This window comes from Lutjanus erythropterus, chromosome 3 (genome assembly GCF_056507025.1).
Source record: "Lutjanus erythropterus isolate fLutEry1 chromosome 3, fLutEry1.hap2, whole genome shotgun sequence".
Classification (NCBI taxonomy): Eukaryota; Metazoa; Chordata; class Actinopteri; order Lutjaniformes; family Lutjanidae; genus Lutjanus; species Lutjanus erythropterus.
In genome coordinates, this window is record NC_139319.1 from 36,511,707 (window position 1) to 36,528,491 (window position 16,785).

At 38.6% G+C, this 16,785-nt stretch overlaps 2 protein-coding genes across 2 annotated transcripts; one reads left to right on the top strand and one right to left on the bottom strand.

Moving 5' to 3' along the window:
- Nucleotides 1–701: 701 nt before the first annotated feature.
- afmid (arylformamidase) lies at nt 702–8,946 on the bottom strand. The gene is made up of 11 exons (XM_084715987.1): nt 8,817–8,946; nt 8,452–8,542; nt 6,137–6,241; nt 5,964–6,012; nt 5,789–5,874; nt 5,613–5,685; nt 5,363–5,460; nt 4,290–4,368; nt 3,144–3,279; nt 2,005–2,109; nt 702–1,637 (listed from the first exon to the last, which is right to left on the bottom strand). The coding sequence occupies exons 1-11, from the start codon at nt 8,844–8,846 to the stop codon at nt 1,608–1,610; spliced, it is 882 nt and encodes a 293-aa protein (XP_084572113.1). The 5' UTR covers nt 8,847–8,946; the 3' UTR covers nt 702–1,607.
- Nucleotides 8,947–10,222: 1,276 nt separating this feature from the next.
- Nucleotides 10,223–15,794, top strand: tk1 (thymidine kinase 1, soluble). The gene is made up of 7 exons (XM_084715988.1): nt 10,223–10,422; nt 10,608–10,639; nt 11,082–11,195; nt 12,198–12,291; nt 12,453–12,542; nt 12,852–12,971; nt 14,032–15,794. Exons 1-7 carry the CDS (start codon nt 10,357–10,359, stop codon nt 14,209–14,211), a joined length of 696 nt encoding a protein of 231 aa, XP_084572114.1. The 5' UTR covers nt 10,223–10,356; the 3' UTR covers nt 14,212–15,794.
- The last annotated feature ends 991 nt before the right edge of the window (nt 15,795–16,785 follow it).

A 16,785-nucleotide genomic window follows, 5' to 3' on the forward strand; every position in this document is an offset into this window, starting at 1 on the left:
AGATGCTGATTTGCACAGGACTAACATTACCACAGGTGTGTTTGGCGAAATATTGTAGGATAATCTGCAGTGGAATTTTTATATTACAAATTCTGGATATAGCAGAGTCTCACGAAATTAAGATCACACACAACCTCAGCAATTATTATAAATTACTAGCTGTCCCCAGGTAATACTGGCCCAGTGCGAATAGGGTAACCTCAAACTGATCATCATAACCTTCACAAAGGTTGGATTTACTGCAGGTTCGTCCTTTTAAATTGTATAATTATTTTGCTGTACCCACCAGCCAGCCAGCACTCCAAGGACAGATCAATCTGCTGGCCTTGGTCTCCTGTGTCACTTTATGACAATCTGATTAGATATAACTTTAACTTCATGTACTTTAAAAGACTAGTGTGTAGGATTCAGTGATATCTAGCAGTGAGCTTGTAGATTGAAAGCACATTGTCTCACCGCATTTCAGAGACCCAATGGTGGCAGCGCAATGCACGAAATGCAAAAGGCCATATCTACAGCCAGAGTTTGGTCTGTCCACTCCAGACGACTGTAGAAACACAGCAGCTTCTGTGGAAGAGGATCTACACCCTCTGAAGATACACACAGCTCATTCTCAGATAATGAAAACACGACTGACATTTTATATTCCATTTCTACCATATTTCTACACGCACACAAACATAAACAACGGTCACCCCAGAGACTGTCAAATATAAATATTTATTGTGATGATTCTCTTCATAATCTACAATCATGGTTAACAGAACACTGTGTGTAAAGAATAATGTTAACAGTTATTTAAGATGCTAGACTGAGGGCAGTAAGTAACAGTGTGCGTCTGGTAAATTCAGCCACATTTGTTTTTTAAAAATATGTGCATTTGATTATCATTATTCTTCTATCGCATCAGGATAGGAAGTGCAAATATAAAGTTTTCATTAGCAACATTTATCAAGTGTGGATGACACATTGAAGTTCCCTGGGTGAGATATCAGCATTGTGGTGGTTATAGTAAAAAGCTACATTCACTTTGTATGATAAGTCAACTCAACATGATTCTTGTCCTACCCATGGACTTCGAGTTGTGGTGCAGATTGCCACAGGAAAAGAAAACACAAAACAGACAGACCCGCCCTTTTACAAAACACTGGAAATATACCAAAACAAACCATCAGCTCTAACTTTTTTTTTATGCCACTGGAACAATATTTCCTGATAACATTGTGCACTATGGCCATTAAATAATGTGTTTACAACTAAATGTGAGCAGGTTTACTGTAGTATCATTTGCAGCAGTCAGCATCCTTGAAGTGAGTCAGTTTTAGGCACACTGTTTTCACAACATGATAGTGTGGTTGGAACATAATGAAGCTTCTTATTCTGACAGCATGATCTACAGGGAACAGACATATCACTAATGAAACAGTCAAAACAATCCATGCCACCTTCTTGTTGATCATCAAAATGAACATCAATTGGACATTTACCAGTGTCCAAACCTGAAATAATGCATATTTGATCAGTTTCAGTGCACGATGACTCTGTTCAGAGGTGTATGTTGATACAGAGGTATGATGACATCTGGGGATGGATCAAAGACCGCAGCCTCAGCTCTTCCCCATCATCTTCAAGAGAAGCTACAGAGGAAGAAATGAATTAAAACACCACTGATGAAACGACAAGAAAGTGCCTACCATGATACCAAAAATGTTTAAAAACTAAAAAACAAGAATTCTGAATTCTGTGGGAAATCTACTAAACATAGGTCGGACATTTGATGATAAGGTGGCAGTTAATATTCAGGATAATATTCTGGAAATCTGCAATTCAAGCAGAATTTTATTGTTTTTATTGTTTCCAACAAGTAAATCTCATTTTCAGAACTTCAGGTTTCCTTTTAAGCACAGCTACAGGTTGTACATTAATATTGTGAAATAAAGAAAGTTTTGGAAAATAGCATCAACATTCATAATGACCTTTTTGCTGCATTTTGAGCACCTGTACCTTTGTTAGGTGATACTCCCCATCTACCAGCTGTTCAATGATACTGAAGTGGTCCGTGTTCGCCACATCCTCCATGGTCACATTAAGTCCTGATGCCTCCAAAGTCTTTAAAGAAAGAGGTAAACATATATTAATATACACAACAATTTGTGTTAACTTGATGCATTTACACACTGAAATATAATTTCAGCTGTCGAGGTCTCATACTGCTGAGGTCTTTATAAAAAAAAAAATAACAATATCAAAAACAATTCAGACTTGGTGAATGGCAGTAAATTAACTTTCCAGTCTGATCAGTGAACAGCAGAATGGTGTTACAAGAAAATAAGAGGTCACACCAGATCAAGTGCAAGAAAAAAAGCACCAGATTTTCTCTGGTTTCAAGTGATTCAAAGACGTCATCTTGGGGTCAAGGAACTTGTGACAGGCATTTTTCACCAATTGTTGACACTATGTTAAATAAACCAATAATCCAAAAATAATTTTGATTAATTACTGATGAAAGTAATAACTAGCTTCAACCTTAAAAGATACCCCAAGCAGTTTTGGACCACTAGCGCAGTCTTTTCAAGGGTGCGTCCCATTTTATTTATATTGTAAACAAAGACACTCATGCATGTGATACATATTCCCAGTTTCACGCTATTGTACTGTTTCACATTCACATGTGATTCATCATGTGGTGTAAGTTAATTAAATCTTTTTTTTCTCACTCTATGTTGATCATGAATCTTGCAATACAGCACCACTCATGGAGATCAGCTGAGAAATAAACATTATAGTGCTTTTTATACAGAAAAAACGCAGCTCCCTTGTTTACATTAATTTGTAATAAAGGTCAGTCTTCACCTGACGAAAATTGCGGCAATGGTGATGCAAGATCAAACACCAATGTGGTGTCTACATCTACGCTATTTACAGTCATGTCTAAAGGGGAACCTTTTATTTGTGAAATTCTTGTGACATTCGTGCACATTACTTCTTCATTGTGCACCACCTTGTAAAAACTGGGTAGGTTCAGGAACAGCGAGTGCCTAGTTACAGAACGCTCATGGTTTGAGTGCACCTTTAATAAATAACTCTTTTTATACTTTAATCAAAGTTCATGCTCATGTTCATGCTCTATCAGCGGCACTGACTTTGTAGTACTCTTCTGACTGCTTGCGAAACTCTGGCGAGTCATTTTCAGCCACGGCCACGACGATTTGGCAGCTGGAGGAGGAGAGTTTGAGCTGAGGGACCAGCTTGCTGGGGCTGTTCCTCACCGCCACCTCCCTGTGAACAGGAGACAACCAGGGAACAGAGGAGTCAAATACTGACTGGCACGACAGACCAGCAAAGGACAATCACACACACACAAACACACAAGGACATTTACATACACACACACACAGCTCTCATCCACAAAGACAATCACAACACTCTAACACAAAATGATCTTTACAGAATGCTCTATAGACAGCTCATTTACACACACACACATGAAAATGGATTATTGCAGGGTTTCTCAACCTTATCTGGATCACAATTCATATTTTTTAGATCTGAACATTTTCACAATCTTGGCAGTTAAGATTTTTTAAATTACCATGTGAATTAAAAGTACCTCAAAATGTAGTAGCCTTTAAAGATTACATACAAGTCACAGATGTTTTGGAAGAAAAAACAAATGTAAAAAAAAATATTTAGACATTTGGATTGATATATTTAGAAGTCTCTAACAAACAAATTAGTACATCAAGTAACAGCTGCCCCCAACGTCAAGAGACTCTGGATTACAGTGACTAATTATGTTAGGGAGGGAAATTGAATTATCTGTTTACGTGTTGTGGAAGTCTGATTATTTTAAAACCAGGTTTATCTGGTCAGTAATCAGATTATACTCCTCCAACAGGTCTCCACCTATTTAGCATTGAACTCCTGTAATATGGTCAGTTTAGAACCAAAAGATCTAATCCCCCAGACCTCTAAACAGAGTTTGATGTATTAAATGAAAGTTTCTCTTTAAGCAGGGAAAAATGGCCGGACCTCTTCATCAGTTTTCCATGATATTCCAAATTAAAATTGACTGCACAGAACAGATTAAAAAAAAACTTTTGTCCTATGGGATTTGGCTTGCAAATATCAATGTAATAATCAACTGCAGTTAGTTAGCTTGAGTATAGCCTGACTATAACCACCTAGCCTAAAGTAATAAGTCTCTGTAAGCAGATTTCTAGCTTAACATTATTGTGCAATTAATTGAACTTAAGGTGCAGTTACATGCACTGTAGTAAGGAACGTACTCTGTCATCTTCAAAGGCTCGTTGACGTAGGTGGACAGGATGGGCAGGAGATCATATATGCCGCTGACAAGGAAAGCACCTGGAACACAAGTAGAGAGAAACAACTGGCAGAGAACAGGTTGCGTTTCTCCAAAAGTTGACAGAGTTGTTTCAGCTTTTCTGGTGCTGCGTTATTTTTTGGCATTCTCTCTCCTGGTGAGTGTGCAGTCATGATGAGAGAGACCGAGACACAGACTGAACGTGGCAGTGAAGTTTAATGTGTGGACAGTTTAGGCTGTTTGTCTGTGAGTACATGCTACAACTCAGGGCTTTACAATAAGGATTGCCCGCTTGCCTTGGGCAAGTGAAATGCCATGTCAGGCAAGTAAATCTGGCAACTAGTGATTTAAACAATTCAACTATTCCGACAATCAAATAATTCTTAAAGTAATTGCACTGCGGCAGAAAAGTAATGCAAAATGCCAGAAACATGGAGATTTCACCTACTTTTCTTCATTTACTATCATATTAAACTGACTATCTTTGGGTTTTAGGCTGAAAAAACAAGAAATTTAGAGACATCACCTTGGCCTTTGAGAAGCTAAGATGGGCATTTTTCACAATTTTCTTACATATACATAAACACTGAAGGTCTAGATTTAACAAGGCAATTAACTTTAGTCTTTGCTGTCATTACTAACTGCTAATAAGCTCTGCTAATTGCAGAGGGGCGAGTGAAAATTTACTTCAGGCAAGTAGATTTCTGTCCCACTTGCTTGGCCAGGTAAGCTGAAAACAAAACTCATTCATGGTGAACCCTGTAACTCATTAAGATTCAAGCTAAGTTCTCATATCTTGTACCCTGTTGGAGGCAGTTAGCTCCAGAGTACTGACAATTTCAACACAGGCTCACTTAAGGTGGACTGACCTTTAAGGTGGACCACACCAGCTATTCTCATTTTAATGACAAGCTGTTCCTGCTTTGCTCAGGAGATGACTACGGTCCCTTAACCTCTGTTACCAGTTAAGACTGTTGATTCTAAAATCCTAATAATACCTATCCATAATCAGTCATTTCACTCGATGGACCTTACCTTTGATCTGAGGAGTGATTGTGTACTGTGACCAGTCAGTGGAGAGGACCATTGCAGCCAGGTGAGCCCCAGCAGAGTGGCCACACAGGTACAGACCACTGAGGGAGAGTTCAGAAGAAGTTAAAAACAAACAGAGACACAGAGGATTTGTGCTGACGGGGACAGGACACTTTAAAAAATGACATTTTAATGTAATGCTTTAATGAAGCAACTTCATGCAGGATGATAATAATAATACAAACACGGGTACCTAATGTGAGAATACTGCTGAACAACAGAAACAACACTCCTGCGTACTTGAGACACCATCAGGTCCATGTTACCTGAAAGTGAAAGGGCCACAGGCAGAGTTCATCTTAATTAAACAATCTCTCTCTCTTTCCCCCATGAGCAGAAAAGACCTTGTCTGAACAGGAAAGACTCTACCTTTGGGGGCAATATCATAGCCGACGGCAACCACCACTACACCTTTATCAACAAGTGGGACCGCCATGAATCCTGACTCCTCCTTGCTGTAGGAGCACAAAGCATCAGTACTAAAAACAACTCAATGAGAATTCTAAAACTGCATTGTACAGCAGAAGAGAGCTTAGTATTGTACCTGAGAAACTGCCAGTATCCTCCATGTAGGTAAATAACCAGGTGAACATCTGAAACAGAGGGAACCAGGCCTGTTAATCATCACAGACACACACGCTATCTATTGTTTTACAAATCTGAAGAATGACAACAGGGTGGGGTTAGGTGTTATAGCAGTGAAACACACGTCTGTACCCAAAGAGTTGGTTCTTGGTATGTAGACATCCAGTTTCTCTCCATCTCCGTCTCCATATGGCACGTTCAGCAAGGTTTGAGCCAGACCTCGGGCACGCTCCGTACCTGGGCACACACACAGTATGAAAGCACGACACTCTAGTGGACACAAGGAGTAAACAATTTGATGATATATAGAGTGAGACGATGTAAATGTGACTACTCCCAACGACTATGCTGTAACCATACAGGTACTCCTAATATTTATGGGTCTAAAGGAAGTTTCTTGATTTGTTGATATGGACAAAAAACATGCATCCTTATTGTTGTGAAATCTCTTTTTCTCAGCCTGCTACATTCAATCTCATCACACTTTGAACCCTAAACACAGCCGGCCTTCTTGTTTCCTTGTACAACCACAATCCCAAAAGCACTTACTCTGAATTTAATGCCTGCACCATGTTTCTAAAATGTTGGGAAAGGCTCAGTAAGTGTTTGGGAACTGGGGGCATTAATTGTTGAAGTCTATGTAGTATCCTTTATATAATTTATGGAGATTTTAAATGCAGTGCCACCTGAGGGGCCAAAAGTCACAGGCATTCAGTTTAGTTTTTTGCTACTTACGTGCCGAAAACTTCTTGATCTTCTTTGAAAGTTTTAATGATGTTATGGATTGTAGACTTTGAAATCGCTAAATCTTTTACAGTTTTGTGTTGAGAAACATTGTTCTTAAACTGTTGGACTATTTGTCTACACAGTTTTTCAAACAGTGGTGAACCTCACCCCATCAATGCTTTTGAGCGACTGAGCCTTTCGTTTTACACAATGTCCCAAATTTTTGGAATTGGGGTTGTCAAGAAAATAGACTTTTTTTTTCAGTGCAGTAACTGAAGAAATAATCAATCACATTTTATCCCTACAGTTTCTCACGGAGCACCATTGGAGCCCAGGGGGTTGAGGCAGTGACCACGATGGCCAACATCCCAGAATCAAGTCTGGCCAGGGACCTTTGTTTCATGTTGACACCCTCACCCCCACCCCCCACCCCATCCCCGTCATCTCTCTGCTGCCAGCTCTCTAATGAAGCCATCAAATGAAGATGTCATATGCCATTCATAGTCCAAATTCTATACAACAGGGATGGTCAGCATATTTTAGAGGCCCTCATTTCTAATCCCCCCATTATATCTCTGTATACAAAACCTTACTTGCCAAATTCAGTGTATGTCCCACATACAAGAGCCCAACCGGCACATCAGCTGACCGATATAATCTGACTGATAGTGGCCTATCACAACACTGTTGTCTGAATTTGTCAATTCTTTATCAGTTAGTAGTCATGTATGCTAGTTTATGGTCTGTGAGGAACACAGAAGCATGTGTTGTCAGCGGCTCATTTGTATTACATTATCACTCCAGAGGTTACTGCACAATTACACAGGGCCTCCCCACAAACCATGGGCTACACTGGTCAACAGGCTACTCTGTGTGTGGTCAGACGGCAATCACTTACATTCTAAGTTATATATTGTATAGTATTTTTTTTTTCAAGTTCTATCAATCAAATTGGTGCAATCAGTGTACTTGACAACAAATGCACTGGCTGGTACATGAGCTAAGTTTTCATAATATAATTGTTTGTTTAATGTTGTTTTTGGCCGTGTTACAACCATAGCTTACGCTGTTACAACTGAAATTCACATGCACTTCAGTTGTAACATCAGATGGGGTCAATTTTTCAGTTTAATTCCTTGTTTTCTCTTAAAGTGTCTTATGTTAGCAGACTCATGCACATTATTTGCCTTAACAAATTAAATATATAGGTTAAAAAAAACTCTCCCTTATATATTCTATATTCTGTATTGAGAATATCGGCGATATATTGATATCGGAATTTTTTTGCTCCCTCATGTTGGTAAAATTCAGTTCTCTACCACACACTGTATATAATAATACTGTAGGGTTGTAAGGAATAGTCATACAAGTACAGAAGGAGTACATCTTTCGGTGCTTTAATCTTTGTTAAAAATAATTTTTACACCCTCAGCCTGTAAAGTTGTATATTAAACCTTACATGTAGCCTTAAACTTAACAGCACATTTACTTGCAACATTGTATAGGAGTTCAGCCTGTGTTTTCTCGGACAAAATATGTTTTTAAACGCCTGAATCTTATCTTAGCCTACAAATCATCGACAGGTAGACATGTTTACACGGTTTTGCACTTGTAAATAAGACACCTGTGTTGCTGTAACGCTGCCACCGGCCTGTCTGCTCGCCGCGGCCGGATTTCTGTGTATTTTCATGAATGAGCACATAGCTCTAAAACACACCGACCTTCCTTCACCGCCTTCACATGAGCCTTGATCACGTCGTCCGCAGACATCCTGTGCGACCACCGGCTGGGTGAGAACTGCCTCTCGAGCTCCTGTCACACGGAGACAGAGACTGATGTCGACAGGGCGGCCATGAACGCCACAGACACACCGACCACCGTGAGACGGTGCGGTAAACACGGTAAACAGCGCCCTCCCCTGCATTTTAACTTCCTCCTCTTAAACTGCAACTTCAATTATTTGTATCAATTAAAAAGGATCAAAGAAAGACTATTTTAAAACGTCAAATCATGCAATATGGCAACAATATAACCTGCTACACAAAACGTCAATGTTAACAGAGAGAAAAAAAAGTACTTCTCTTACTTCCTTATTCATTTCAGTCCAGTGCTGCATTTTTCTCGTGACTTTACTCGCCGAAAGCCCACTGACAAATAAAGCCAAGCCGAGGTCTCTGTGCAACTGAAGGACTGGACTTTCCACTCATGACACACAAAAAGTTCAAAGACCGATAAGCTGTCCCAAACAGAAGATGGTTGTCATGGTTCAAGAATTTTAAACTTTAGTTTTAAATTTTAAACAAATACAATACATGAGTCCCACAAAGTGTATTTGTTTTTTCTTTTTGCACACGGTGCTGGTACAGAAGAAGTCACCGAACACTGTCTGGGTTTTGCTGCAAACCAAATTTTAGACAGGAGAATAAGCCTGAACTGAACTCAGGTCCTGAATGAGTGCTTGGATTTTTGTTCCTACGGTGTCGGTACTTTAGATATTATAATTAACGGATATTGTATTGTTTTAATGAGGTATAAAAAAGTATTGAAGTATATTTTTTGACAAGTCAACGCAAAGAGCATGTCTTATTCTACTGCTCTCTGACCAATCCCAGACAGGATTTCATTGTAAAACTTGACATTATTCTTGGTATATTGTTGAGACATGCCAATCAATCTCGTGAATTTGTCTTATATATGGTTATACGTTCTGGAACAAATAAAAAGAAACTCTAATAAATCTGAATGTGGGATTTTACCTTTGTGATATTATAGGGTAGTCAGTTATTCATGGATGTATGGCCTTTAACCTTTTCTACTTGTCTATTGTGCAATATAACGCATAACACACTAAGTAACCAGGGTTAATGGATTACATATTATCGGGATTATGTAATAAATTACAAAAAAAAGCAACTATAATTAACCCAGATTATATAATTAGATTATATTTACATTTCCAAGGATTAACTGATTACATTTTTTGAAATGTGTAATTTGGTTCAGTAACTCGCTACATTTCAAAACATTGTTCCCAACGCTAAAACATCTTGATGTTCAGATTCTTTCATTGTTCTTTTTCCAAACGCGAAAAGCCCACAGCAGGTCGTGCCTTGAAGGGAACCCTTTGACTCGAGAAACTCTCGTACGTGTTGTTCCTTCATTGTACACGTTGTACAAATCGATCATGTTATATGATATTTTGGTGACAACGTTGTGGTTAATATCTGGTTAGGGTCATGAACAGAATAATACCTGGTTAGGGTTTGAAAAAGACCGTGGTTCGGGTTAAAGCCATCACTCTCGCGAGATTTTTCGCGGGTGAAGGGTTCCCGTCTAAACACGGCCCCCACAGCGAGACTTATGATGCTGTGCTCTGATTGGTCAGTAAGTGGCGCCAGCGCTCTCTGCTGTCACTTCTCTGTGGAAGCTGATAGGTTCAAAGGTTCACGTGACTGTTGCCATTGGTGGAAATTTTATGTAAACTAGTCCGCAACCACCGGCGCGCCATATTCAACTTTTTGTTTCAGAGCCTTGCAGAATCATCTTGGGGCATCGTACTAGTAATATATTTGTTTTTGTTTAACTGTTTTAAAATTGCTATTTATTTATTACACCATCGAGTAAAAATGGACTGCATGGATTTTCCAAGAGTTTTTCCAAATTCACCGAGGAAAACACAGGGGCAGATTCAGGTTCGTATCTGATGGATATAACTTCGCTAATGTTATTGTCTTAATTCACATTATATCATACCCTCCGCTAACGAAGCGTAAGTTAACCTCAGTAAACAGGACAAAGTATTAGTCAACGTTTCGTGTGTCTGTTAAATGTGTTACTGGCTTCCTCAGTGTGACAGCCACTCCTTTGTTGTTTGCAGGTCATCTTTGGACCGATGTTTTCAGGCAAAAGGTGAGTTATTTATCGACAGACATAAAAAACAACAGGGCTCTTTGCAGCTGTAATTAAACGATGTTGTCCATTTTCACTGTTTAAAGTCATTCCAGACAACATTGATGTCACGAATTCCGCCCAAACTAAAACATCCCGCCAAATTCCCTGCTTTGTTTACCTAGCTCCCATCATCATAAAAGCTATATGAATCCCGTGTTGCAAAGTATACAGTTGCTATGCAGTATACTTTGTGTATTAACACGTTTTAGGACCACCGTAATACTATTTATTGTTTTAGTTATGTGCAACATTAGTGTATTTACCTCAAGCTTGTGGTGTAGCTTGCTTTATGACAGAGACATTGTCTTCTAAGTGAAAATATATGTTGTATTTTCATGCACAAAGTATATAGATGGCTTTCACTGTTTTTAACTAAATTATTGTCTTTTTTATTTTGCAGTACTGAACTGATGAGAAGAGTGCGCCGTTTCCAAATAGCCCAGTACAACTGCTTGGTGATCAAATATGCCAAGGACACTCGTTATTCTGACTCAGGCATGGCCACACATGACAAGTAAGTTTTAATTTACCCTTTATTACAGAAATAATGCTTCTCTGTGTTTAGACATGTAGTGAAGTCAGTGTCAGTGGCAATTCTGTGTTTAAAGATAAAAATGTGTGACAAATCAGTTGGGGTTGCACAATGTTTTTTTTTCTTTACCCATAACTGATAATTACCTGCTTTTCATGGCTGATGCACATAAGGTAACCAATGATATCTCATTTTTGTATTTAAAAAAAGTTCCTATAACATATTGTTTATACACAGCTGAAGGTGTGATTATTTAATATTCCGCAGCTCTGACCAAACCAAATGTCACTGACATCTCTTTTACAACAAAAACAAAGAACAGTTCTGACTCTTCAAATGTTCATTTACTTTTTGTAGTAACATTTATCAAATAATGTCACAAATATAGTTTGACTTTTATAGAGCATTTTGCCCAAGAATTCAAATGAAATGCTTTGACATAATCTGTAAAAGCAGATATTAGTCCATACTTATCAGATATAATTTCATTATCAGAATAACAAGTAATCATATTAATTACTGGCCAATAATTATTGGATTCAAATGTTTATGGTGCAACCCTGAAATCAGCATTATTATAAAGTACTGATGTGCTGCAGACCTGCCCTGGCTAATTTTTTTTTAACATATTGTGCATTATTACTGAAAGGCTATCTGCAAGAACAGCAGTTAACCTCATGACTAAAGAGTCTATTTTATTTTGAATTGAAGGGAGTCAGGAATTGCATTAGTGGCTTTTGAAAAGGGTGGACAGAGATATTCTAATCATGTCTGTGCAAAAGATGACCTCTAGTGGTGAAATTTCTCAGTGGCTGTACATTTTCCTGCTGGGAATTATTTTAGTAGATTTCTGAATAAAGCAGGAAGTAATTCAGGTGTTTCTCCAAAACATTTTCAGTGTCAAAGGGAAGATTAAGTAAGACAACAACACAATATGCATGTCCATTTTGAAAGTTCTTCCCCTCTATCTTGTGCATCCTTTAGAAACACAATGGAAGCTGTTCCAGCTAATCGTTTGGAAGATGTGCGTTCTTTGGCATTACAAGCATGTGTCATTGGAATTGATGAGGGACAGTTTGTAAGTATATATACTTCATATCTTCCTCTTCTTTGCCCTGGACAAGTAACTGTTAACATCCACAGAGACCAGGATCTCTTTCTCTTCACTAGTGAGGGAAGGGAATTCAGTGGGACGAATTCCTCTGTAACTAAATCTGTGCTTCTTTTGTGTTGTTGTAGTTTCCAGACACAGTGGAGTTCTGTGAGGAGATGGCCAATTTAGGGAAGACAATCATTGTAGCTGCCTTGGATGGAACCTTCCAGAGAAAGGTGAGCATCTGTGTTTGTCTCAACATGTCTGTGTGTGTCATACTGGCAAACACTCACAGTTCGTATCGACAAACAGTCACTGTGCATGCTGCAGGAGCAGATAGAGCGCTACTGTGGAGATCGAGACACAACAAAATGAGACAGTTTAAAGCACTGTGAACAATTTGCATGAGCAGCACTCTAACAGACAGTCCAGTGTGCTCATTATTCCACACTATAATGTGTCTGCTCTGTCCTTGTAATGTAATTATACCTCCATTCATTCAGTGATAACTGACTGCTTTTCTGCTGTCCTTTGCATTCTCATAGCCATTTGGAAACATCCTGAATCTCATCCCTCTGGCGGAGAGCGTCGTGAAGCTCCACGCTGTCTGCATGCAGTGTTACAAAGAAGCTGCCTACACAAAGAGGATAGGAGCAGAGAAGGAGGTGAGGAGGCAAACATAAGAGAAGTCATGAATAAGTTAACCATTAAGTACTTCGGAGTAGGGATATGAGAGGGTTTGCCAAATTACTATATTATGCTTAATTGTCTCTATATGCCATTATTTTATAATAACAGGAAAATTTTACTGAATTTGTCTTAAACACTTGAACATATATTTCTGTCGCTAAAAATACAAATGATTTTTAACACAATACTGAGACAATTCTGAAAAGCATCTAGATATTGTGGTTATAAATCCCTTACCCTTAAAGGAGAAATCTGTAATATATTTACATTAATAAATCTAAAATGACCATGATATGTCAGAGATCAAAGAGTTATGCTGAGTTGAAATACTCACCTCTCTGATAACTGCTTCTCCTGTGTTGGTAACTTGCCGTGGTGGAGAGGCTTGTGTGCCTCCATGACTCCTGAAAGCTATAAGGGCAAAGGGTCTTACCCCTGGCAGGTCATACTAAGCCGGGAAGGTTTCAGAGTAGAGGCCAGACTAAATCCACCTCCTGGTCCTCCAGGTTTGGGGTTGAGCACTCCACACCATTTAAAACAAAAAAATAAATAAAAATAAACAAACAAACAAACAAAACTTCTTGTTTTGGAAGCTACTGTGACAATAATGCTTTAGTTGCACTGTCCTTCTTTGAAATTTTAATTCCAGGCTGTAATCACTGTTTGTTTATTTGAAGAAGTAGATATTTGTTACGTTTAAATTGAACAATATGTTAATGGAGTCTGGAAGGCAGTGACACAGGCAGTAACTTAACCCAAAGTGTGTATTTTCAGAGCAGTGGACTTTTGTTTCCAGGATTACGGGCTTAACTTAACATTAACAGACAACTGACTGTTATGAACAGTTGGTCAATGTAATCTGTAGGACTCGTTATTGTCAATTCATGGTGTTGCGTTCATCTTGTGCTCCAGCAGTGTTTCCACTTGGTACATCTTGCTCCTTGAAGTCTAGAGTAGTTAGATTTGGTTAAACAGAAAGTGCCTTTTCTTTCATCAGTCATTTTATAACCAGTCATCTGTTTGTCTGTGGTGCAGGTGGAAGTGATCGGCGGCGCAGACAAGTATCAGGCGGTGTGTAGGAAGTGTTATGGAGGTCTGATGGTGGACAAAGAGAACAGTGCTCCTTTCAGGAATGAAACTCCACAACAATTAGTCCAAGGAAAACTCCTGGACTCCGGGATTCCCCGGAAGCTTTTCTCCTCTCTCCACCTCTGAACACAAAAATAAGACTTGGTGCAGAAGCTGAGCAGAGAGTGGAAATCCAGGAATCAAATAGTTGTGTGTATGTGTGTGTGTCCTTCAAGCCTTTGTGTTTGTGTTTGATGTCTAATTGGTGTGATTGGTGATTTTTTTTTTTTTTTTTAAGTTTTTACTTGATAGATATGTTGATGTACTTGATAATAACACAGAAATTGTTTTATTACATTATAAACAGGAATTATCCTGTCAAGTGGAGGGTTTTAAATTATTTTTGGATTAACAAAATGTGTCTGAGAGCATTCATTATGGAAAGTTTGACTCGTATGTTTCAGTATGTATAGCAGGTCAGGAGCGGTGTTAAATAAAAATTAATTGTGTCAAAACATAGAATCAGGACAGGATGTTAGGACATTGTCCCTTGCTTACACTTACTAAACTTCAATGTTTTAACTCTGTGCACCAACTGTGTGAAATGTAATCCAATGCCCTCACATGCTACAGAGGACAGAAATAGCCTGTTTAAATCCTGGCAGGCTCCAAGGCTGTGCAGTGAGCTGGCAGCCTGAACTGGAAAAGTATATCCTCCGTACTATATAAAACCTGTACTACTACTGTGATACATGAATGCAGTAATATCCCCAATCAGACTGAACGTCCTGTGAATGATTTTATTCCATAAACAAAAGGTCTTAAGTAAACTTCTGTTGTGCTTCACACCATGACATGAAATTATCACAATCGACTAGAGTAAAAGGGCAACCTCACCACTCAATGGTCAAATAAAAATATTTGGAAACCGAACAGAACAGAAAATCAAATAAAGTCAACCACAATGTGACTGGTATTCTGTGCCAGTTTTTATAAAACATTTATAGGCATCACAAACAAACCCTAAACAAATCATTCTGGCCTCCTCACATCTAAAACATGGAGCATGATGAAATGCAAAAACATCTGATCAGATTAAGTAATTGGCAAATATTTCAAAATACTCTACAACATTAAATCAACATTACATATCAAATTATAGGCTTCTGCTACTGATTATAATACCAGAACGGGACACATCAAATCTAGAAGCATGATTTGGAAATCAGTTGAGTCATTCAAGTTGGGTAATTCCAAGTCTTCATTATCAAAGGCACACATTGATTTTAAATGTTCACTGAAGTAGATTTAAGTGATTCTTCGGAAGCATGAAAATCTTTTGCAAAAAAAAAAAAAAGAAATCATTCAGGCACAGCAGTGAGAGCAGCTGTGATACACAGCTGTTTAACCTAAAGAGAAATTCAGTATTTAATCATGGCACATTTCATTCACTTTCCCTTGCCCCAAAAACATGTTAAAGTTTCATTTTTCACCTTAAAGGGACAGTTCACCCTGACCCTTGTACCTGCAGTGCCATTTATCGATCTTTGTTTTGATGTGAGTTGTTGAGTTTTGGGGATGTCAGCTTCTACAGCTTCTTACTGTACTTAAGTATTTTTTCTGACATTTTTCTTTTTAATTGACATTTTAACACATCTATACTTTCTACCACTTATATTTACAAAACGGGTTCATTACGTCCATAATAAAGCATGAGAGAGTAAACATTGCTTGCTTTTGTTTTGCATCATCGTGTGCTGCCCTCCCATCATAAATGGATAGGACAGTAATGTGTAAAGACGATTCCCTGGTGTATCCATCAGTTCATGTCATGCACAACAGGCATAATAAGACGTAAAAGATGGATAACATGACAAAACAGAAATTATCACAGAGGTGAGGTTAGCTTTGCACAGAAACTGTCTAGAAATGTCCTTCAGAGGAAAACTTTTTACTTTCAGAGCCTTTTCCAGAAAGGGTTACTCAAGATAATCCACAGATTTTATTGTGACCACTTTCAAAGAGGAACTGTTTTCTTCCAGCCAAGCTACACCAGCCAGCCTTATCACTGCAGAAGGACGCATGCATCTACTCGTGGAAAAATATGTATTTTTGATTTTGGGGTGAACTGTCCCTTTAAGGCACAAATGGCAAATCCACAGCAGGATCTTTTCATATATTTGGCTTCATTAAGTTATGCACATGTTTTTCAAACAAATCAGTAGTCCCTGTCCACTACTACAAATGTCCTCAATGTGGTACCATATCAGAGTCACATTTAATAAATACAACCACATTCAACTTGTGGTTTGTCTTTAACAGACCCCACAACAATTACCATTATCTGACCTCTGTCACTTTAGCTGAGCTGCGGCAGCCAGAACTGGTAGCAGACGAGGCAGCTGAGGTGTTAAACTGATACATGTACTATTACTGTCAGGCACAAAGCAACACAAATAACAGTAGTCTTACTAAGGACAGGTGTTTGATTCTCACCCAAGCAGGCGGAGGTGTTAATCTGTCACTGGTACAGACAGTCTGCCTTCAACAGTTTAAATTAACAAAACTGTAAACAGGAGATAACCATCAGTGTTTAGAAGCTAAATGTCACCATGCCCTCGGTGGAAGTGTGAAACTGCTCGCTACACAGGCTGAAGAGGAAGCATATCTGTTGGTAATTAATAAGTCACTCTTCAGTAAGAGGACATGCCGGGTGGATAA